Genomic DNA, 25,007 nt, shown 5'->3' with positions numbered 1-25,007 from the left:
ATAGATATAGTTCAAAAAATATTTAATCAATTAATTTATTTAAAGATTTTGGTAAAATATACACAACAAAATTGTTTATTTTAATTGCACATTTCTGTGTTATTAAGTACAATTATATTATTGTGAAACCACCATCCATCTCTGAACTCTTTATAACTTTCAGAATGACTCTATTCATTAAGCAACAATGTACTATTCCTTCCTTCTTTTGGACTCTGGCAACCACCATTCTACTTTCTGTCTCTATGAGTTTCACTACTCCAGGTACTGCATACAAACAGAATCATACAACATTTTCTCTTTTATGAATGATTTGTTTCACTTGGGCTAATTGGTATGATGATCTCTTCAAGGTTTCTCTACATGTTCTATGTATCAGAATTTTCTTCATCTGAAAGCTAGGTAACGTTCCTCTGTGTGTATATACCTCATTTTCTCATTCACTCATCTGTTGAAGGACACTTCGATTGCTTCCACCTTGTGACTATTGTGAATAATCTCACTGTGAACATGGGTGTGTAATATATTTGAGCCACTGCCTTTAATTCTTCTGAGAATATGAAATGTAACTGATGTCCTATATTTTAGTTCTATATTCAATTTTTGAGAAATCATATTGCTATTTTTTCAGTTTAAGGTGTGTGGGGGCATGAGGTATTCAGTTATTTTTTTCTCTGAAGTCCAAACAGGTTAGACTGGAAAGGAGTGTTTACAAGGTCGAGCCCTTCCTTGCCTTTGAAGTTGGGATGAGCAAGCTACTGATAATCACTAGGTTGAATTCCTACAACTGTTCTCCATTTGCAGACCTGGCAATGTGGTGAGTGTAGGAGCCACCCTCAAGCTGCTCCCATCAGTTAAGCCCATGGACTGCCTGGTTGGATGCTTCTCACAAAAGAAGCTCTCTGAGCATGTGGGTGTTGGTTTGGGAAATGCTGGAGTAGGCTGTGTTTCTACCAAGTGTCCCTGGAACTCTGAAAGTACAGAAAGCAGACAAACCAAAGCAATCTGCACTGGCAGGGAGAGGCACAGGCACTTAGTGATTCTGCGTGCTCTGGCCACACTAACCCAGGGAGGTGCTCTCCACTTCCCTCTGCAGCACTTTCCACCATGTAGACCTTTGTTCCTGGGACTGCATCCAATTTAAAAATCAGTCTTTTAGGCCCACACTGATTCTTGGGCTGGATGCTCATTTAACTAGAGGAAAGGAGAGGCTTTTGGGGCTTGGAGACATAAAAATGCAGAGGCTTCTGCCTCCCCTGGTCAAAAGGTTTGACTATAAGACCTCTCTTAAGATGGTTCTCCACCATACCTCTGTGAGCAAGCTAGGGAGAGTAGGAGGCCCCTGTCTGGAATTAGCTTGCTGCATGGATCACTGTGGTACTGTGTTAAACTGTATTTTTTGCAGAGTAACAGATGTTGTGCTTCTAAGAGCTTGCTGAGGCTTTCCTTTTCTCTTTTACTTAAAGCTGCAGTGAATGGGATTCTCCTCCTCCCCTACTTTTTTGGCCCATTGTTTCTTTTACAAATCTAAAGTTGAATATTTCTGGATTTTACCTGATCTCTGTTTACTATTTACTGAAGTATGCCCATGCTACTACCTACCTCTCCCTGTAGCCATGGACCTGATGTTTTGTTTCAGACAAACAGGAAAGTGGTGGGTGTCTCTAATTTACCATCTTCCCATTCCTCCAAGTGAGTTTCTAAGTTGTAAGTTAGTTTATAGATGCAAGTTATATTATTATTACTGCCATTATTGTTATTTATTGTGTTGCCTGAAGCACTCTAGTTTACTAAACAGTGCTTTTTCTTAATAATTTATACATGATAATATGACATTATGTAGTCTAATAAAAGTACTAGATCCTTTATTTCATTTTCCTATCCAGTGTTTAATAACTTGCCTACTTTAAGAATTTTTTGATAATTTATTAATAAGTAATAAATGGTGATTTGTACAGTTACAGGAGTAGATCAGTTCCTTTCTCAATGAAGAAATCAGCATTCAGAGATGAAAATCATCATGCTTACATATACAAATGAAGCTAGGGTGGTGCTCTAGGTTGGATCTAGAATATCCACCACAGGCCCATGTGTTAAAGGCTTGGTTCTTAGCTTGGCACTACTGGACAGTGATAGAATTTTTAGGAGGTGGGGCTTAGTTGGGGTTTTAGGTCCTGGGGGTCCTGGGTTTTCTCTGCCTTTGTTTCCTGACTCCATGAGGTGAATAGCTGACTCTACCACACACTCCTGCCATGATGTTCTGCCTACTATAGCCCCAAAGCAATAAGACTGGCCAAGCAGGGAGCGAAGCCTCCAAAACTGTGAGCAAAACAAACTTTTCATCTGTCCTCTTTTATACTTTATTGTCTCAAGTATTTCACTGAAGTACTGGAAAGTTAACTAACCTAAGTGACTGAGACAGAATCCTCTCATTCTTACCCCCCACCACAAAAAAAGCCTCAGCACCTGCAACTCCATGTGTGCCATTTTTCAAAGAGAAAACTATCCTTTGGATCTTATTAAGTTTTTAGTTTGGTTTTGTAATTAATGATTTTCAGAACAATTTCAAATAGGGGTTATTTTTGTGGGGCATCTTATTTTATTCAGCTAATTACTTTTTGGAGATTTTTTTTCTCTATCACAAAATCATATGATATGAAAATACTTATTACTGTCAAAATATATCCCAAGAATCTATTAGTTTTATTTTTCAAGCTATTCTTTTTTTTTATTCTTTTATTATTCATATGTGCATACAAGGCTTGGGTCATTTATCCCCCCTGCCCCCACCCCCTCCCTTACCACCCACTCCGCCCCCTCCTTATCCTCCCCACCCCCTCAATACCCAGCAGAAACTATTTTGCCCTTATCTCTAATTTTGTTGAAGAGACAGTATAAGCAATAATAGGAAGGAACAAGTGTTTTTGCTAGTTGAGATAAGGATAGCAATACAGGGAGTTGAGTCACATTAATTTCCTGTGCTTTTGTGTTACCTTCTAGGTTAATTCTTTTTGATCTAACCTTTTCTCTAGTACCTGCTCCCCTTTTCCTATTGGCCTCAGTTGCTTTTAAGGTATCTGCTTTAGTTTCTCTGCGTTAAGGGCAACAAATGCTAGCTAATTTTTTAGGTGTCTTACCTATCCTCACCCCTCCCTTGTGTGCTCTCGCTTTTATCATGTGCTCAAAGTCCAATTCCCTTGTTGTGTTTGCCCTTGATCTAATGTCCACATATGAGGGAGAACATACGGTTTTTGGTCTTTAGGGCCAGGCTAACCTCACTCAGAATGATGTTCTCCAATTCCATCCATTTACCAGCGAATGATAACATTTCATTCTTCTTCATGGCTGCATAAAATTCCATTGTGTATAGATACCACATTTTCTTAATCCATTCGTCAGTGGTGGGGCATCTTGGCTGTTTCCATAACTTGGGTATTGTGAATAGTGCTGCAATAAACATGGGTGTGCAGGTGCCTCTGGAATAACATGTGTCACAGTCTTTTGGGTATATTCCCAAGAGTGGTATTGCTGGATCAAATGGTAGATCAATGTTTATCAAGCTATTCTATATATTTGTGCTACACTTGTAATATATCCACCTAGATATCTCTTCACAAAACTGTAAGGGTGAATTAAAGGTGTTTTCAAGGTCTGGCTCTTCATATAAAATGAAAGTGAAGCTGGAACAAGCCAGCTCCATGCATCATCAACACCATCACCACCCACGGGCAGCTACCAATTCCTTAGAAACTGCATATATGCACAGGTGGTGCAGGTGAGGTTGACAAGCAGCCAGAGATGTGCAATTTTATAGCCATTTTGAAAAATCTAACTTTGGGAGTTCTTTTTATGACCTTTTTTTTGGGTTAAAACTGACACTTTACCACTCTTGATTTGTGAAGCCCTCTGTCCTCTTGCCTTCACATGTCTTTTATTTCTTGTGTTTAGCACAATCTCTCATAATCTAACTTCCTAGAAAGGAAACTTTTCTGTTTTCTGGTGAGAGAAAGGCACTGTGAGTAACTCATGGAAATGTGGTAGAGCCGTTAAAACTATCAGACATCAGCTATATATACATTGGGGAATGTGCTACATTTCTATTTGGTCTCAGTAGAAGACTAAGAAAATATGGGTACCATTGGCTGACTAGGCCATAAAATCCTGTAACTCAGTGCTTTTTTTCTCACCTTTGTGTAGTCTGTAGTGATAGAGTCAATGGACAATGAAGATTTTATCACTAGAAAAGGAGTCTGCTTTATTTTTCATATGGCCACAGTGATTCTATAGTAAGACATCCATCTTACAAACCCAGGTAGCCTTCATCAGTGGAAAAATGACAGTATAGAGAATTAGCACAAGCCAAGCACATCTGAAGGAAAAAGTAACTGAGAGGACTCGGTTAGGTAGACCGGATTTTTACTGAAAATGATACACACTCTGGGTAAAACTTTTCTAATTGTACTTGCTCACTCCTTTTGTGTTTTCTTACCATTTTATTTCTAGACTTTCATCGTGACATATTCTTTCTCTACATTTCCCCTGGGGAAAAAAAGAGAAAAAAACCTTTGCTTTATATTTATTCTTTTCAACCGAAAAATAAGTGAAAGAAGAGGCAAGCATATTCAACACACATTGGTGAAAACTTAGGTCATGAGAACATTTTCCCCACTTACTCACAAAATGCATTGCATTATCTACTTACTTTATTTAGTTTTCCATAATTTCCTCCTGGTGGTTGTGAATAATAAATAGTGGTGCAGAAGCCATTTTAAAATAACCTGATTATCCTAATCAGTTCAGGCTGATATAACAAAAATTCCTTTGAGCAGCTTAAACAAACATTTATTTCTTACAGAAGTTCAATATCAAGGTGTCAATTGATTCAGTGTCTAGTGGGGGTCCATTTCCTTGTACATAAATGGCTCCCTTCTTGTTATAACATCACATAGTGGAAAGAGCAAGAATGTTTTTTGAGTTCCTTCTAAAAGGGCTTTAATCCCATTCATGAGGGATCTACTTCATGACCTAATTACTTCTCAAAGACCCCACTTCCCAGATTTCAACATGTGCATCTTGGGGGAACACAGGCATTCAGTCCAGAACACTGATCTTCAGTTCCACTACTGACTCCTGAGAGGTGACTAGTCTGCATCTGGTTATAAAAATCCAGTATTTTCTATCCTACAGGAAAAGAATTGATGAGTGATCACTTCAGTTGAAGACAGGAGAGTCTTGAAAAAAATATTTCATTAGGTCTTTTTAAAGCTATTGTAAGAATGAGACTGCTAAGAGTCTTACAGACAAAAGTGGAAAAACACTTATGTAGAAGTCAGGGTAACTAGGCACAGCTCTTATTTAAGTAATCCAGTGACCTTGGCTAGTCATTCAAAGGTTCTCCTTTTCATTCTGAAATCTTATCATTTGCAAGTAAATGGATGGAACTGGAGAACATCATTCTGAGCGAGGTCAGCCAAGCTCAGAAGACCAAAAATCATATGTTCTCCCTCATATGCAGACTTTAGATCTAGGGCAAATGCAGCAATGTGGTTGGACTGGGACCACATGACAAGGGGAGAGCACATAGGAGAGATAAAGAAATAGGTAGAAAACCCAAAACATGAAAGCATTTGATGTCCCCACTCCAGAGGAGCTAATACAGAAACTTTAAAGCAACAGAGGCTATCTTGAGAAGGAGATCAGTAACCAGGGTAAAGATCAATTAGAGATGAATCAACATGGGTCATAAATGTGTACATGAAATCAATGCTAGGAATATTGTTGGGGTCCAGAGTTGACCACCCCTCAGAGGAACAAAAAGACACTCACGATAATGTAAGCCACAAAGCGAGGTTTATTTCCAGCCAGCTGGGGTCTGGGTATCCGCCCGACACAGTGGGTTTCAACACAGACCCCAAATACAAAATTCAGGCTGCTTTTATATATTTTTAGACATTAGTCATGGTTACACAGCAATTTTTATGGTCCCTGGGGTCACATTTTTCTGATATCTCCCACATCCTGGTGGTGGGGCCAGATTACTTGAAGATTATTTATCAGGAATTTGGTAAACACCAGGTGTCTCAACTCATTGACTCACATACCGTTTTAGCAAGATTAACCAGAAACAGTCCCTGTTCCCAGAAACCATCCCACCTCCCTTTGTGCCAGTAAGTGGTGGCTTGGGTCATGTTAGCCATGGCGGGTTTCAGGCTGAGTGGGCTGCAAGCCTCAAAGGTACTCTAACGTTTGTACCCTAACATTCCTCCCTTTAGTTGTTCATAATGAGGAATCATGCTCATCTGGGTGATGAGCGTAAACATCCTCAGGGCTAGGTAATTGTTCGTATTGCTGCCTCAGGACCATTAGTTGGACTGTACTAACTCGATCTTTTACGAAGGTCACTAGCTTATTCAGAATACAAGGACCGAAGGTTAAGATAAGCAGTAGTATGACCAGAGGGCCCACCAGGGTAGTGAACCAAGAGACCAAGGTAGTGAATCAGGGGGACCTATTGAACCAAGCTTCGAACCAATTTTCTTGGGCTTCCCTTTCTTGTTTCCTTTTTGCCAGTCCTTCCCTCACTTTAGCCATAGAATCCCTAACTACTCTTGAATGGTCAGCATAAAAACAACATTCCTCCCCTAAGGCAGCACATATTCCCCCCTGCTGAAGGAACAATAAGTCTAGACCCCATCAGTTCTGAAGCACTACCTCAGATAGAGAGGTAAGGGATTTTTCTAGGTGACTAATTGAGGCTTCTATCCTCTCTATATCCTCGTCTATGGCTGTGTGCAGTGAGGACATCCCTTTATGTTGAGTAGCCAGGGAGGCTATGCTGGTTCCTGCCCCAGCCACCCCTAGGCTAAGTAGGGTAGCAATGGTTAATGCAGAAATAGGCTCTCTCTTCTTTCTCTCACCTGTTCCTGTATTCCAGTATAAATATAGGCTCTCCTCAGAATGATAGATGATGCGGGGCAGCACAGCCACTAGGACACAAAATTCTTTAGAGCCGTTAAACACATTAGTTGATAGGCAAGGGGTGAGCCCGGACTGTGAGCATATCCACCATCCATTGCCTTTTGGAATTACCCACTTAATACCATCGCCCCAGGTGGGGTTGTCTTTTACAACAGTACATAGGTCCTGTTTTCCCACTGGCACCTTCCCTAAGCAGGTTCCTTGGCTGCTCACTTGTATGGTCAGACCTCTCTTATGGTCTCCCAAGGAACATTGGGTGGGGTTTTCACTAGTTGAGATATTGTAGGTGACATTTAGCCCTATTGCCTCATAGAATGGGGGCCTCACATCATAGCACAGCCAGCAGGAGGTAGTCATATTAGGGTTGGTGTGGTTCAATGTTAGGAATGCAGCATTTACCAGATTCCAGAGGGGGGTCTGTGGACCCAGTCATGAGACTGGGCTTCACCAAGGGAGGGCCGGTGCCTAATGGTCCTGGAGTTTTAATACTAGCCTTTGTGTGAGGCCGGGTAGGGACTGGGGTTGTGCGAGGTCAGAGAGGTGGCTCTACATAGGGCGGCTTAAGTACTTTGTTGGGGCCTACCATTTTAGACGGTGGCCCCATGGGCTCAACTTTTAATCTGATTACTATGGTCAAGCCAGAATGTCCATCATATTTATAAAACACAAGTCCCCACACCTTACCTTGTATCCACCTGGGGGTGTCCTCTTTGCCACTGTCAGTGAAGGTGACCTTGATTCTATCTGTATCTGTGGGCTGGCACTTATGGGTGGGTGATGGAATTCTGCACCCCCACGATACCCCATTTACAAAGGCAAATTTGACTAGGTCCGGTTTTGATATCCCCCACTTCCATTCACCATCGTTGGATGTGACACATGCCCATGACTTACAAAAGGAGTGTTGTATCCCCCCACAGTCCTTGTTCTTTTGTGGCCGGGGCAAGCATAAACCATAACGTCGGGCTGACTCCGGGGCAGTAGACTTGTAGGCAGGATTGATGTCTCTGAAGCAGAATTGAAGCTCCGGTCAGGCCACCAAGTTCCTATGGGGGCAGTGGGAGTAGTCTCGTTAAGGGTGGTATGAGTCTCCCCATCGGTGAGTATCCAGGTTTGCTTATAGGGCTGGTGAGGGTTGGTTTCTGTGAAGCTCCTGCTCTGGGCATTGAGCAAGATCAGAGCGACCAGCCAACCCATCCGTGGCTGCTCCTGAAGACTCTGCATGTTCCCCGGGGTCGCAAAAGCTTCAGCTTCAATGGGTTATCTGGGTGCCACCGTGCGGTCCACTCTCTAGCCTTTTTCTGTTCCTGATGATTGGCTTGATGCACGTGGGAGTGATGGACCCAAGGCCCGATGCCGTCAACCTTAAGAGCAGTGGGGGTAACCAAAATGACCAGGTAAGGGCCTTTCCATCTTTCTTCCAGAGTGCGGGCTCTGTGCCTCTTTACCCATACCCAATTCCCTGGGACGATGCCATGTTCCGGGTTCGATGTGTCCTTTGTCTCATACAAGGTGTGCACTATGGGCCAGATTTCACGTTGGACCTCCTGTAGGGCTTTTAAGCTGGCCAAGTAATTTGGGGCCATACTGGGGTCTTGGTCCAGTAGGGTTCGGACAATAATGGGGGGCGGAGCCCCGTATAGAATTTCAAAAGGTGTCAATCCATGTACATATGGTGAATTTCGAACCCGGAAGATGGCATAGGGTAGGAGGGCCACCCAGTCTCCGCCAGTCTCGATGGCTAATTTAGATAAGGTCTCCTTCAGGTTCTGATTTGTTCTTTCTACCTGCCCTGAGCTCTGGGGGTTATATTCACAATGCAGTTTCCAATTAGTCCCCTGCCCAGGCCAGCCCTTGTAGGATGTTACTGATGAAAGCCGGACGGTTATCAGAGCCTAGAGTTTCGGGGATGCCATATCTGGGTATGATTTCCTCCAGCAAGACCTTAGCTACAACCTGGGCAGTCTCTCGTTTTGTAGGAAAAGCCTCCACCCAGCCTGAGAAGGTGTCTATCAGAACCAACAAATACCTGTACCCATACCTTCCTGGCTTCACTTCAGTAAAATCCACTTCCCAGCTCCGTCCCGGCGCCCTCCCCCGTACCCATGTACCTGTATGTAGGAGTCCCTTTTTGCTGGGTTTCACAGCCTGGCACCCGGCACATTGGTCCACAATCCTTTGAATCTGGGCTGTTTGGTGTGGGAACCGGAGGCGGGCCGACTCGAGGAGGGTGAGTAGTTTTTTCTTGCCTAAATGGTTGGCTTGATGTAAATTGGAGAGGAGAAACAGTCCTAACTTTTCAGGAAGGATCAGTTGCCCTTCATCATCATGATACCAGCCTTGCTGATTGGGCTCCGGGCATCGGTGACCTTGGATCCACTGTCTGTCTTCCGGGGTGTACTCGGGTCATGGTGGCAAGCACGGAAGCTCGGGCATGGGTAAAGTCAGCGCTAGGGTCATGGAGGCCAAAGCAGCATTTCGGGCCACTATGTCTGCACGCCGGTTCCCTGTAGCTTCTGGAGTCTGGGCAGATTGGTGACCAGGAACATGTACTACTGCCACAGCTTGGGGCTTCTGCACTGCAGTCAGTAGTCTCTGGATCTCCAGGAGATTATGTACCTCCTTTCCTTCCGCTGTAATGAAACCCCTTTCCTGGTAGATGGCGCCATGTACATGGACGGGGCTGAAAGCATAACGGCTGTCGGTATAAACAGTCACTCGTTTTCCCTCAGCCTGCTCGAGTGCCTCTGCCAGCGCGATCAGTTCAGCCTTCTGGGCTGAGGTCCCCGGGGGCAGTGGGGCACTCCAAATTATGTTCCCACCTTGGTCCACCACCGCTGCGCCTGCCTTACGCACCCCATCCGAGACGAAACTACTCCCATCTGTATACCATACCAGCTCACTGTTGGGTAGGGTTGAGTCCTGGAGATCGGGGCACACTTAGGTGATTTCAGCTATAATCTCCTGACAGTCATGTAGAGGGGCTTCCAGGTCTGGATTTGGCAGCAAGGTGGCCGGATTTAGAGAAACCGGGTCGGAGAAGAGGATTTGGGGAGCATCCAGCAAAAGCCCTTGGTAATGAGTCAGTCGGACGTTGGTCATCCATCTACCTGGAGGGTGCTTTAGGACTCCCTCTACTGCATGGGGGGTTACCACCTTCAGATGTTGCCCAAAAGTGAGCTTATCTGCATCCTTTACCATTAGGGCAACTGCCACTATGATCCGCAGGCATGGGGGCCAGCCCGCTGCAACTTGGTCTAACCTTTTGGATAGATAAGCAACCGGCTGCTTCCAGGGCCCTAGGTGCTGCATTAGTACTCCTTTCGCTATCCCCTTTCTTTCATCTACAAGGAGGGTGAAGGGCTTTAGAGGTTCTGGCAGCGCCAGGGCTGGGGCTCTCAGGAGGGCGGTCTTGAGCTCCTCAAAGGCCTTTTGTTGATCTGGCCCCCAGGCCCAAGGGGCCTTGTCCTTAGTTGCCTCATATAAGAGTTTTGCCAGTTCAGCCTACCCCAATATCCACAGCTGGCAGTAGCCTGCTGTCCCCAGGAACTCGCAGACTTCTTGAGCCGACGTGGGGACGGGGAGTCTGAGAATAGTTTCTTTCATAGCATTCATTAACCATCTGGTTCCCTCTTTTAGTTCATACCCCAGGTAGGTGACTGTTTGTCTACAAATTTGAGCCTTCTTTGCACTGGCCCGATAGCCCAACTTCCCCAGCTCCTGGAGGAGGTCTCCAGTGGCTTTCTGGCACTCAGCTTCAGATGCAGCTGCCAGAAGCAAGTCATCTACATACTGCAAAAGTGTGACAGAACTGTGGCTCTGGCGATATGAGTCCAGTTCCTGATTAAGAGCCTCGTTGAACAGAATAGGGGAGTTTTTGAAACCTTGTGGAAATCTAGTCCATGTTAACTGTCTGGGGGTTCCCATATTCTCATCATGCCATTCGAAGGCAAAAATGTGTTGACTATTGGGTGCCAGGGCTATGCGAAAAAAAAGCATCTTTTAAGTCCAAAGTGGTATACCAAACATGGGAGGGGGGCAAATGGCTCAGCAAGGTATAGGGGTTGGGGACTGTGGGGTGGATGTCCTCAACCCTCTTGTTTACTTCCCTTAAATCTTGGACTGGCCTATAGTCTTTTCTCCCGGGTTTCTTAACGGGGAGGAGTAGAATGTTCCAAGCAGAATGGCAGGGCCATAATATTCCAGCCTCCAGGAGAAGGTTTATGTGAGGGGCAATGCCCCTCTGTGCCTCGGAAGACATGGGATACTGACGGACTCGGATGGGCTGAGCTGAAGCCTTGATCTCTACTATTAGCGGGGCTCGATGTTCCACCAGCCCCACACCTGCTATTTCTGCCCAAGCTTGGGGGTAGGTTTGAATCCAATAAGCCATTTCAGGGGACCACTCAACAGGTTTCAGGGGAGGGTCCCGCAAGGAGAACAAGCGATGTTCATCCTCGAGAGACATGGTCAAGACTTGGAGGGGCTGTCCTTGTCCATCTGTCACTTTGATACCATCCGGCTCAAAGTGAATGTGAGCCCTCACCTTAGTTAGCAGATCGTGTCCCAGAAGGCGGGCAGGGCACTCAGGAATGACCAGAAAGGAATGGGTCACCTGATGTCGGCCCAAATCCACCTGACGTTTGCTAGTCCATTGATATGCCTTGGATCCAGTGGCTCCCTGCACAAGGCTAATTCTCTGGGACAGTGGCTCAGTAGGTTTATTAAGGACTGAATATTGGGCCCCTGTGTCCACCATGCATCTCACGGGCTTCCCCTCCACATATATGGTTACCCAAGACTCGGGGAGGGGGTCCGAGTCCCGTGCCCTCTAGTCACTGTCCATTCCAGCTAACAGGACTCGGGCATCATTATTAGGGCTGCTATTTGGTCCCGGGCGACCCTGGAGTTTGGGACATTCCTTCTTCCAGTGTCCATATTCCTTACAATAGGCACATTGTCCCTGGTCTAGCCTGGGTTGATCTCTTCGGGGACTTGTGGGGCCGGCCCATCCAGAACTTGGTCCGGCCAGACCCTGGACTCCTGCTAGCAATATCTTAGCCATCTCTTTTTGCTGTTTCTTGTTTTCCCTACTCTGGTGTTCCCTGTCCTCTTTCCGAATCCTTTCTTGTAGTTCCTGATTCTCCTTCCTGATTCTATCCTCTCGTTCTTCTGGGGTTTCTCGGGTGTTAAAAACCCTTTCAGCTACTTTCATCAGATCCTGGTTAGTCATCTCCCCAAGCCCTTCTTGCTTATATAGTTTCTTCCTAATATCAGGGGCAGCTTGGTTTATGAAGGACATTATCACAGCTGACTGATTCACCTCCGCTAGTGGGTCTAGGGGGGTATACTGTCTGTATGCATCATAAAGACGCTCAAAGAACGCAGCCGGGCTTTCATTTTCCCCCTGCATTATTGCCTTTACCTTAGCCAAATTGGTAGGGCGGCGGGCTGCCACCCGGAGGCCTGCCATAAGAGTCTGGCGGTAGACCCGGAGACGCTCCCTACCTTCTGCAGTCCCATAGTGCCAGTCAGGTCTGTTTAAAGGAAAACGATCATCAATCAGGTTTGGCAGGGTGGTTGGTCACCCATTGTCGCCGGGGACATTCTTTCTGGCTTCAGTGAGAATCTGCTCCCGTTCCTTGGTGGTGAATAGGGTCCAAAGGAGCTGCTGACAGTCATCCCATGTGGGACTGTGAGTATGCAAAATGGACTCGAACAGATCAGTCAGGCCTCTAGGGTCCTCAGAAAAAGGAGGATTCTGGGCTTTCCAGTTGTACAGGTCACTACTTGAAAAAGGCCAATACTGATAGGTGCGTCCCCCATCGGGACCAGCACCACCCAGGGCCCACACCGGGAGGATGGGGGGCCTGGTGGAAGTGGGGGAGGGCTCCTCCTCTGGGGTTTCTTCTCACTGCCTACGGGGCCTGAGTCCCCTCGCCGGTCTGGAGACTGGGGCAGGGGGTGCAGACGGGGAGGCTGATGAGTGAGAAGGCTCAGAGGAGCCAGCTGCCTCTGGCTGGAGTGGCGCAGCAGCGGCATATGGCAGGGGATTTACTTCACAATCTAAATCTATCAAGGATGGATGGAGAGTTGGGTCTTCCTGCAGAATAGTCTTCTTAGGGGAATTAATGGGAGTGGAGGTGTTCCCCGACACGGCCAGTATTGCGGGCCGGTCTGTAGGTGCTCCATGGATAAATGGCCACATCCAGGAAGGGGGGTCTTCTACTAAAGTCTGCCACATAAGGACATAGGGATATTGATCAGGGTGGCCGTGAAGACCGGGTCTATTAATGACATCTCGGACCTTCTTAATCGTGTCCAAGGAGAAGGTACCTTGAGGAGGCCAGCCTACATTAAAGGTTGGCCATTCTGCTGAGCAAAGGGTGTCAAACTTACCTTTCTTAATTTTCACGCCATAATTGTGTCCCTTAGTGTGGAGTTCTGAAAAATGACTCAGAAGAAGGGTCTTAGGAGTTACCTGAGCCTGTCCCATGATGATCAGGAGAGATGGACAGAGGAGACAGCAAAGAACAAAAGAGACAATTGCAGCGACAAACAAATTCACACAGGACTCTCTAACATACACAAATACCGGCCGGTCAACCAGACCACTCTCACAGGTGCAATTCCATTCACACCAGACTCTGGATCCTTACCCAAAGACCGCTTAAACGGCGTCCACTGAGGATGCCAGCACAGCTCCTGACCGTTGGGGATGTCTCCCACTACTTCCAATAGTGAAGACTCCAGGGCTGTAACCCCTTCCTTCCACTCAATGAGAATTCTCAACCAAATTCAGACGGGGACTCTAAGTCCCTCCAAACGAAGGTGGCCAATCCTCCTTCTGCGGTCTTTCCCAATTAAACCTCGGTATCGGAGGCCGTTTGTTCCTCTCAGGGAGGGGCTCAGATCTCGGTGGAACCTCCAGATGTTGGGGTCCAGAGTTGACCACCCCTCAGAGGAACAAAAAGACACTCACGATAATGTAAGCCACAAAGCGAGGTTTATTTCCAGCCAGCTGGGGTCCGGGTATCTGCCCGACACAGTGGGTTTCAACATGGACCCCGAATACAAAATTCAGGCTGCTTTTATATTTTTTTAGACATTAGTCACGGTTACACAGCAATTTTTATGGTCCCTGGGGTCACATTTTTCTGATATCTCCCACATCTTGGTGGTGGGGCCAGATTACTTGAAGATTATTTATCAGGAATTTGGTAAACACCAGGTGTCTCAACTCATTGACTCACATACTGTTTTAGCAAGATTAACCAGAAACAGTCCCTGTTCCCAGAAACTATCCCACCTCCCTTTGTTCCAGTAAGTGGTGGCTTGGGTCATGTTAGCCATGGTGGGTTTCAGGCTGAGTGGGTTGCAAGCCTCAAAGGTACTCTAACGTTTGTACCCTAACAATATTTCTGGATAGCTATCCTTAACTCAACTAGCAAAAATTTTGTCTTCCTTATTAGGCTTGTCTCTTTTCTTCAACAAAACTAGTGATAAAGGCATAACAGGACCTGCCTGGAACTGAGGGAGGAAGGAGAGGGGTGAGGGTGGGGGAGGGAGGCAGGTAGGAGAAATGACCCGAACAATGTATGTACATGTGAATAAATGAATAATAATAATAAAAAAAACAGCAAAAAAAAAAATGTTCTCCTTTTCATTCAGAAGACTAGGCTAAGAGTACTTGCCCCATAAGTGTCTTAAGACTTTTGTTTTAAAAAGAATCATAAGAAAAATTTACAAGAAGCAATTCTGAAAGCAATTACAAAGCATTTTGCTTGTGTAAAATGGCACAATGGTATTATTGAGAAGGAAACTGTGAATTTCTTTTGCTAGTACCAATGCTAACCAGGCTCAACTGACAAATTTGCGCACATTTAGGGGTTTATTTTGGGAAATATTTATTTAATAATGCTCAGGGAAGACTGCATGAGATATGTTTGAGGACTGGATGTGTTTGCATGTGAAAAGATTCATTAACCACGGAGTCTTTTCTATGTCAAAATCAGTGAAAATGCTTCTTTTTCAAAGTTCTTTGTGAAAATATAAAAGGTCAAATCTCTCCATTTTTTTTCTTTTAAAAATGTTACTTTATTATAAAACTTATTAAAACAACAAGAAATGTGAGACAAAAATTGCTCACAGAAACCTAATAAATATTTTTATGTGTCCAAGTTATTTTTCTAATCATTGGTCATATTCCCTTAAAACATTTATATGCCTTGGTAATAGCATATATAGATCTTTGTTCTCTGTATGTTTACTTATATTATACTATAGTTTTTTCTACTTTATCTATCTTTTATTATTATTATTGTTTCATAATTTGTTTTCTTCAACTGCTCATGAACAGTATAACCAGCCTGGCACATATCAGCCTATCCTTTCTCCATCAAGAACCTCTTTGAAACCAGTAGCTATAAACAATAACTCTTGCTTCTAAAATAACTTCATAGTATTCTATAATATCGAATTTATTTTGTCATTTTCTTACTATTGGTATTCTGTGTTTCTTTACTATGTGTCCTATGTGCTCAGTGACCTGTTATGCATCAAATATGTTCTAGGTATTAGGAAACAGCTGTGGATGAGAAATAAAATCCTCATAGTGATTAAGTTAGAGCCAGAGGAGACAGGCAATAAATGAAAAGCACAGTAAAAAATTGGTTTATTGAGTATAGTGGAAATTAATAAGTGATAAAAAAGAAATTGGAACAAGAGGAATTTGGGAGTGTAGGCCCCAAAAGTGACCAAGCGGAGAGGAGTGATCTGGCCAAGAGATTCTTTATTGCCAGGTGGGAGATGGAGAGAGCTGAGAGAGAGAGAGAGAGAGAAGGGCAGGGGCTTAAATACCCCTCAGTGAGACTTGGCATGATCTGATTGGTTAGGATCTTATGGTTCATGCTGATTGGAGGTTGGGGCAGAAGGAGGACTCAAGCTAGACTTGAGGCAGGACTGTGACCCTGGGAAACAGAAGCTTAAGGGTGCAGTAAGAACCGAAACCTATCGGTGCCATTATTGCCAACAGTCCTCCCTTTTTTGTTTGTTAAGGAAGTGGAGTGTTGTGTTCGCTCTGGCTTCTTCAAGCTGGCAAGGGGTGGCATAGGGGAAGGGAGGGTTAGTTGGCAAACAATGTTGGAGTGGTGAGCCTCATGGTGGCATACACCCAGGCTCTGAAAATGAAGATTTCCTCTTCCCTGAAGTTGATGAAGGTCTCTTGTAGCCACAGGTCATAAAGAGTCTTGAGCCAGTCCTCTGACCTCCGCATGGTGGGTATCAGCCAACTATCCTCGCGTTTTGGAGAGGTTGGTATCCCTGGAGGTACAATTGGTTAAATTTTTGATTAGCAATAGCAGACATGTAGTATGATACAAGAGAGGAAGCTTAAGAATAGGAGAGCAAGAAACATAGGCATTAGGATGGGCATTGGACAGGAGAACCACGTGAAATGTTGTTCCATAGACAATTTCAAGAGTCCTCCAATTCCCTTCTCCATTTTTCTAATTGTTTCTTGAGAGGTGCCACCACTGGGGGAACCCATTGAGCTTGACAGCAGTGGGTGTCATAAGAATGACCAGATGAGTGCTGGTCCATTAAAGACCCAATGGAGAGGGTAGAAGATCCTTTTTGGAGATCAAGATGCCCTGGTTTAATAGAAATTGTTATAGGGTGGGGCAGGATCTGGTTTGCATGCTCTCTGAGAAGTTCCCTGAGAAGGCAGGAAGTCAACCAGAGGAGCAGAGTCTGTTGGAGGCAAGTTTTCTAAGAGAAATGGGTGGCCATACATTATCTAAGACCCAAATAGATATATTAGGAGGAGCATAAAAAGGTGTTTGCTCAGGGACTACATACCTAGGGATCTAAATTCTGCAAAATCCTATAACTGCCAGGAAAGCTGTAAGCTGTCTTACGGTATGGGGGTTGGGAAACGGAAGATTGGGTTGATGCATTTATGACTCAGGGAGTGAGTCTGTCCCTTTAAGGCCACACCTAGGTAGGTGACCTTTGGGAGGCAGGGGCTGTCAGGATTTAAATGTAACACTCTTGGATAAAAGAGAGCTTTAGCTTATTATTTTATATAAATTGACACCTTTAACTTTGTAAATATTTGTACACTATTTAGATAAAGTATAACATAACACTGTTACAAGGTGGTCATTTAAGACACATAAGCAAATATGTAAATGAACTCTGATTTAGTAGTACTTAAAGCTTGACAAGATCAGCAGAAAACACAAATAATTTCTTTTATAGAATCTTTCTCTGTAATGGTTTTTTGTAGATGTTACTCAGAGCAGAACAATATTAAGGTAACCTTGTTATTTCATAGACATAGAGGATTTGATTTTAGTTTGACATGACCCTAAAAATCTTTTAGGCAACTCTTAAATTATATTCAACTTTAACTTTATCGCACACTGAAGCTTTTATTATACACTTTTCAAACTTACTCAGACCTTCATACAACATACTAAACCCTTCGGATGGTTTGTCCTTATCCTTCCTATTTGAAACAATCTTTAGGACAAACCCTTCTTTCCAAAATCCCTTCTCACCCAAAAAACCATTCCTTTTTCCTTTAACTTCTCAAAAATACATTTATTACTTATCTATATCCTTTCCAGTTGTTTACTTTGGAACTTGTATTTTAAAATTAACCTGTATAAGAATTTTAAATTTATTATAGGGGCTGGAGCAACTAATTAGTAGCCCTTATTGTTTTAAGGAATTTATGATAGGCATAGGCCTCATCTCCCTCAGGCTTGAGGGGATGTTGTTTTAGGTGTGGAAACTGTGAGGGATTTTTGAGTTTTATTTGAATAGGGAGGGCCGTCCTGGATCACCCTACACTCATCTCATCAGTCCACACTGTGGAACCTTCTTTGTTCCTGAAGGAGGGGGCAGCAGAGATAGCTGCCTGGGGGGGAGGAGAATTTGAGCTTTATTTGAGATAGTAAATCCTGTCCCAGCAGGGACACTGGAGTTTTAGGTACTATGAGGAAAGAGTGACAGAAGAGGAGGTCTCCCCAAGAGCAGGCCAGAGGCTAGGTAAACTAGTAATCTAAGGGCTGGCCAGATTTTCTCCGAATGATAACTTTTGTCATTGGACTGGGGACCAGGAGAAAAAGGTAAAACAGAGAAATGGGCTCCACTGTCTAGGAGGAAAATGACCTTTTGTTTTTCTGCCATTATGGCTCCTCAACATTAATGCCAAGAAGTGGAGTGTGGACAGGAGGCTTGGACCCATCATCCATAGGAGGAGGCACCTAGCCTTCCATCTGGTGATGAAGGCACTTAGACCTCCACTGGTTACTCTTGCAGAGGGCAGGGTCCTGGTTGGGGGCAGGGCTGTCTCCCAGGCTGTCCCCCTTTAAGCTTTCTCTGCAGAAGTGCCCCTCCTGTCCACCATGGTATCAGGTTCAGGATTCAGGCCCCAGTCGGGTGGGGTCCTCTCTGAGAGCAGCAATGAGGCCATGGTGTCTCTTATCTTTTTGTCTCCTGTTAGTAAGGTCCTGGACATACAGACGTGGCCATAAATACAGACATGGCTAGCTGTGTTACTTGGTTCAGTGACTTTTCCCTTCAGCCACAGTCTGAGTTTTTTATGAATATCTGGGGCTGACTGTTAGAAATTTATCTTTGAGGAGAACCTCTCTCACCTGTGACTCTGAGTCCAGGTATGCTTTCTTGTAGCGTCCTTAAGATGCTGGAGAAAGGTAAGAGAATTTTTTTTTTTTTGGTTGTTGCTGTAAAGTAAAGTTATTATTTTACATTGACACCTGACACTCTGGAGAGCAGGTCTCTGAACTGTTCTGGGCCTCAGTTTCCTCACTTGAAGAATGAGGGATCTGGTCTAGGTTAAACTACGTTTTTTTACTATGAGATGGCTGAAGTGACATTAATGCCACTTATCTTCTTTACCATTTCTTAATTTTTTTTTAGTAATACTGGGGAATTGAACCCAGGGCTTTGCATATGCTGGGCAGACATTCTCCCATTGAGCTACTTCCTCAGCCCCAAATATTATTATTATTATTATTATTATCATTATTATTTACTTTGGCTGTACTGGGCTTGAACTCAGGACTTTATGCTTGTAAAGTGGCACTCTACTGTTTGAGCCATATAATCATTTCCAACCTGAGTGGCCTGGGACAGAACCCATTGCTTTTCTAATGAGATAAGAGTCTCATCAGAGACTCTTTCTCAGAGAGAAAGGCTTGGATGTATTTGTTTGGGCATCAGTACAGCTGTTTAGATGTTTTTAAATTTCCCTTAGATCTGGTAACTGGAAGGGAACATATGACTTGTTCTCTTCCTACCATTGCCTGTTGAAGAGGGAAGCACTTGTTAAGAGGTTCTGAGTATTGGAGTGGCTTAGAAGGTAGAAATTTGTATAGGGAACCTCAGTTTACTTTTTTTACTTTTATAGAAAAGGTCTAATTGGAGTATGGTATTGTAATTTAAGGAACCCTGTGAAGGCCACTTCTCTTGGTCACCCAAGGCATACTGAGGCCAGGCCTCAGTACAAAGCTTCTAACATCTACCAGTCAGAAGACCAGAAGATGCAGGTCCCATCTAGAAAGAACAAAATGTTAGGATCCTGTCTAGCAGCAGGCAGCCTCTTTAATAAAGGCTACCTTTTTAACAAAGAAATCATTTGTAAAGTTAGAGAAGGCCATTCAGAGGGCATTTAAGGCCAATGATATTAACTAGTGTTAATATTTGGAGTGAAAAATTTATGTTGAGGCCAAAGGTATAGAAAATTTTAAATGAGAAGTTTAGAGACCACAATAATGTCCATTTTTTTATTTCTGGAACTATAACCTTGAGCTAACAATTGGCTTACAAGGGTTGGGTCTGATGCCCTCAGGTGTGAGGTGGGGCCAGGAGCAGGACTTGTGCAAGGCACCACTACCTCCACACACATCTGGGACAAATGACCCTGACTGCCTAGGCCTGATCCTGTGGCCTTCGCTCCTCCCCTCTTCCTGTGTACTCTGTGCATGTTTATTCTAGGGGAAGTGGTGGTGGGCCACAGTCATCACTATGTGTGGCTGGTGGCTAGGATGTACTGGGTCCTCTCTATGGAGTTTTTAGCTATGGCAGGCGTTTTTGTTGTGTCCAGAAGCCGGTATCTTGTGCACAGGTGCGCCTGTTTGCTTTCCCTCCTCCCCTTGTCGGGGCGGAGTTACAGCATGAGCATGGCAGCTGCAGTTTTTTGTAAGCGCTTTTGTAAAGCAGCTGACTTAAAGTTACTTTAGACTGAGAAGCCTGGCAAAGTAGTTGGAATAACGTAAGTCATAAGGTACCATGTGACAAGTTTTTCATGGGAGGCAGGGTCCCAGTAAGCCCAAGGAGGGGAAGGCAGACAGAGACAAAGGACACATGGTGAGACCATGGAGGAAGCAGAAAAGATCTTAGGTAAGGGAGGGGAAGGCAGAGCCTGGAGGCATGACACATGCCTATGGGATTAGCCATCACCTGTGTCTCTAGGTTGCTGGCATTGATTGGTACTGGCAGGCTTTCAGCAAAATGTAACCTCCACTCTCTGGTCACTGTCTCAGGAAAAACATATATTAGATGGGGGGGAAAGAGAAGCAGTTGTCAGATGCCATAATCAAACAGACTCCACCAATGTAGCATGAGGAGTACCCGAATAAATCTGGGGCTTGGTCTCAGCCCACAGGAAGGGAGCAAGAGCTCTCCAAGAGCTGGAACCACTTTGAGGCCAGAATTGGCAAGGAGTGGCTTGCTTAACTCCATGACAGGGAAAGTTTTTCAGGAAGATAAGAGGAAATAGATATGGTAAGCAGTGCAAGAAGTCTATTTTTATGGGGAAGGAGGAGGTTTGGGAGAGGAATTGGCTGATTTAGAAACTGGCTTACAGGCTAATAGAATCTGCACAGGGGAACAGAAAGTACAGAGGGATGGTTTGGAGTATGTGTTTTGGCTTGCAAGTGGTGCAGAGAACTGGATTTAGACAGAGGTATGAAAAGGCTTGGACATAATGGAATCTCTCCCCATTGTCCTGATCACTCACAGTAGTTATATGTTCCATAAAAGGTTGGGATCTAAAGACCCGAAAAGGGGCCAGTGACTTTGGTTGTCTAAAGGATAAGTGGGCCAGATTTGAGTGCAAAAGAAGATCAAATTTTTGGTTTTATATCTGGGGTCAAACCCAAAGTGTCTAAATTATTGAGGGGGCATCTCAGTGAGGAGTCAGATGGCAAAGAGGAGGTGGCCCCCATGGTGGGAGCCGGTTGGAAGGATATATGGAATCGCGGGCATCCCCACATGTCTTGAATATCCTGAAAACTGTACAAGGTGCACGAGAAGCAGTTGTCACTGTGTTCAAGTGGCTTGTAGGGCCCTTGGGGCCCTGAGGCTGTGGGTCACCTGGCGCTGGGCTTTATGGTGGGCGGTCTCTGAGACTGATGACAAAAATAGACCCAAGCCAGATGGAGGGAAGAGAACACTCCTCTACCATCTGAGTCCCAGAGATAGCCGAAAAGGGGGAATGTTTAAACCTCAGAGACACCAAAGGAAGAGACTGCAAAGGGAGCCCAAGAAGGGTATGTGGACTCACCAAAAGGATGTCCGGTGTTGGATGCAAGCAAGGGCAATCCAAAGGATGAGTCTTGGCCAGTCACATCCTCAGGGTGGTTGTGGGGTGAGTTGGAATCAGGGTCCCACCAGGATTAGTGGGGAGTCCTGATTCGAGTCATGGCACCAAATGTAGGCCCCAAAAGTGACCACATGGAGAGGAGTGATCTGGCCAAGAGATTCTTTATTGCCAGGTGGAGAGAGAGAGAGAGAGAGAGAGAGAGAGAGAGAGAGAGAGAGAGAGAGGCAGGGGCTTAAATATCCCTCAGTGAGACTCGGCATGATCTGATTGGTTAGGATCTTATGGTTCATGCTGATTGGAGGTTGGGGCAGAAGGAGAATTCAAGCTAGACTTGAGGCAGGACTGTGACCCTGGGAAACAAAAGCTTAAGGGTGCAGTAAGAACTGAAACCTATCAGTGCCATTATTGCCAACAGGGAGTATCAGGGGTTGTGGTGGGTGAGTTGTAATTTTAATTTAAATGCTTAAGACAGCCTTACTGGGAGTGGGGAGAGCCAAAGGAAAAGGCAAGGTGGGGTATGAATATGACAGAAGTACTTTATATGCATGGATGAAAATAGAATAGTGAAACCCATTAAAATTGTTTAAGACTGAGTTTGGTGATTCATTCCTGTAATCCCAGATAAATAGAGGGAGTAGGTAGGATGATTTTGTCTAAGATAAGCTCCAGGCAAAATCTTGAGATCTTATCTGAAAAATAACTAAAAAGCAAAAAGGCCTGGGGGCATGGCTCAAGTGGAAGAGTGCCTGCCTACCAAGCATAAGCTCCTGAGTTCAAACCCCAGGACCAGCACCACCCCACACCCCAAATTGCTTCGAAAATGGAGGATAAGAAAGGAATAGAGGAGACGAATTTGATTAAATTACATTATATGCCTCTATGGGAATACCACACTGAAACACCTTTGTAAAATTAATATACTCTAATAAAAAAATTTAAAAACAAGATAGGTCACACTGATTAGGAGGAATTTGAACAAAGATTTGAAGAAGAGGAAAGTAGGCAAGGAAAGGTCTTCCAGACTTCTTCCTGGTCCCAGTGGAGTGGACTTGGTATGTTCCAGGTAGCAAGAAGCCAATGTATCTGAGGGAACTTTGGGATGAGTTTAGTCAGAGAAGTAATAGGAGGTCCAGGTCACAGAGGGACCCACAGGTGCCTGAATAGTCTTCAGCGGTTTGAAACCAGACAGAATTGCTGGGTTTTGAGCATAAGAATAAAATTGTTTATGAACTCAACATTATTTTGGAGAGCTAGTCATAAAGAAGTTTTCTTTTCTTCTTGCTTAACTCCTACAGAATAGCTCAAAATGTGTATTTGATTGATCACCCTATTAATGGATATTGCATTTATTTTCAAATTTTGACCTCTACAAATCTTGTTATAATAAAAATAATGGTTCATGTTTCCTTGTACATGTGTCAGAGTTCCTCTAAGGATGTATTCTTAGAAGTACAAATACTGGACCATTTTTATTTATTAAAAAACACTTCTCTCACTCGTGCGTGAGGCGAGCTGTGCCGGAGACGAGAGCAGAGACCGAAGTCGGGATCTGACAAGATGGCCGGGCTACCCCGCAGGATCATCAAGGAAACCCAGCATTTGCTGGCAGAACCAGAACCTGGTATTAAAGCAGAACCAGATGAGAGCAACGCCCGTTATTTTCATGTGGTCATTGCTGGTCCCCAGGATTCCCCGTTTGAGGGAGGGACTTTTAAACTTGAACTATTCCTCCCAGAAGAATACCCAATGGCAGCACCTAAAGTACGTTTCATGACCAAAATTTATCATCCTAATGTAGACAAGTTGGGAAGAATATGTTTAGATATTTTGAAAGATAAGTGGTCCCCAGCACTGCAGATCCGCACAGTTCTGCTATCGATCCAGGCTTTGTTAAGTGCTCCTAATCCAGATGATCCATTAGCAAATGATGTAGCCGAGCAGTGGAAGACCAACGAAGCCCAAGCCATAGAAACAGCTAGAGCATGGACTAGGCTATATGCCATGAATAATATTTAAGTCAGTCCGATCATCAAGTGTGCATCACTTCTCCTGTGCTGCCAAGACTTCTTCCTTTTTGTTTGCATTTAATGGACACAGTCTTAGAAACATACAGAATAAAAGCCCAGATATCTTCAGTCCTTTGGTGATTAAATGCACATTAGCAAATCTGTCTTGTCCTGATTCACTGTTGTAAAGCATGAGCAGAGGCTAGAAGTGTCATCTGGATTGCTGTGAAATGTTTAAAAGCAGTAGGTCTCTGCTTTTATTCATTTCCCCCCATCATGGTTTAAGTATAAAGCACTGTGAATGAAGGTAGTTGTCAGGGTTAGCTCAGGGGTATGGGTGTTTTTATTTTATTTTTTTAAAGGGGGAAAGTAGTTTTATTTTAATTTTATGGGCTCCTTTCCCCCCACTTTTTATGGGGATCTAATTGTATCGGTAAAAAGCAGCTAACCAGTTCTTTAGAATATGCTCTCTAGCCAAGTCTAACTTTATTTAGATACCGTAGATGGACAAGCTTGATTGTTTGAACCAAAATGGGAACATTAAACAAACACCACAGCCCTCACTAATAACATTGTGACTTTGCTGTCAAGTGTAGATTCCTCCCTTCAAAAAAAGCTTGTGACCATTTTGTATGGCTTGTCTGGAAAATTCTGTAAATCTTATGTTTGAGAAAAATATTTTTTGTTATTCTAAAAAAAAAAAAACACTTCTCTGATACTTTTATTAATATATTTCTACTTTTCCCCTAATTGATTTGGATTTATATTTTCTGTATTCCAGTCCTTCAGAATTTATTTGAAGTTGTGGTATATGGTAAGGATTCTGACTTTAATTTCTTTGTCATGGAGTGTTGATTGCTCCAGTATTATTTTTGAACAGTGAATGTGTGCATTAATATTATAGGCAGAATGATGGCCTCCCATAAAAAAATCAGCATCTGAATCCCTAGAACTTTTAAATCTTATTTTATCTTGTGTAGTGAAAGAAATTTTGCTGGTGGAGTTAAAGATCTGAGATGGAAAGAGTATTCAGTAGACCAATACAATCACAAGGTCTTCATAAGCTGGAGCCTAGGTGTTCAGGGTCAGAAAAGCAAGGGAAAGCAGGAACAGAGATCAGACTGATGCAAAGGAACACCATGAGCCAAGGAAGTTGGTGGCCTCCAGAACCTAGAAGAGGCAAGCCAATGGCCTCTGGAAAGGAAGATCAGAATGAATGTAGCTCTGTCTGCAACACCTCTGTTTTAGGACTTCTGACCTCCAGAATTGTATTGGTGTTGTTTTAATAAACTTGAGTTACTCTAGGTCACTAGGTTTTTGGTAATTTCTTACAGCAATGGGAAGGTCATGCTCTGTCTATCTATCTATCATCTATCTATCTATCTATC

At 44.0% G+C, this 25,007-nt stretch overlaps 1 protein-coding gene across 1 annotated transcript; it reads left to right on the top strand.

The window, feature by feature from the left end:
- Positions 1 to 23,112: 23,112 nt before the first annotated feature.
- On the top strand, positions 23,113 to 24,281 carry LOC109703081 (ubiquitin-conjugating enzyme E2 N-like). Its single transcript, XM_020188288.2, has one exon. It carries the CDS (start codon positions 23,171 to 23,173, stop codon positions 23,627 to 23,629), a length of 459 nt encoding a protein of 152 aa, XP_020043877.1. The 5' UTR covers positions 23,113 to 23,170; the 3' UTR covers positions 23,630 to 24,281.
- The last annotated feature ends 726 nt before the right edge of the window (positions 24,282 to 25,007 follow it).

This window comes from Castor canadensis, chromosome 5 (genome assembly GCF_047511655.1).
Source record: "Castor canadensis chromosome 5, mCasCan1.hap1v2, whole genome shotgun sequence".
In the NCBI taxonomy this organism is placed as follows: Eukaryota; Metazoa; Chordata; class Mammalia; order Rodentia; family Castoridae; genus Castor; species Castor canadensis.
Note: the sequence above shows the minus strand (reverse complement) of the source record. Positions and strands in the feature narration are given on the sequence as shown.

Excerpts from the sequence above, each read along its gene's own strand:
- LOC109703081 (XM_020188288.2), top strand. The coding sequence starts at position 23,171 with ATGGCCGGGCTACCCCGCAGGATCATCAAGGAAACCCAGCATTTGCTG.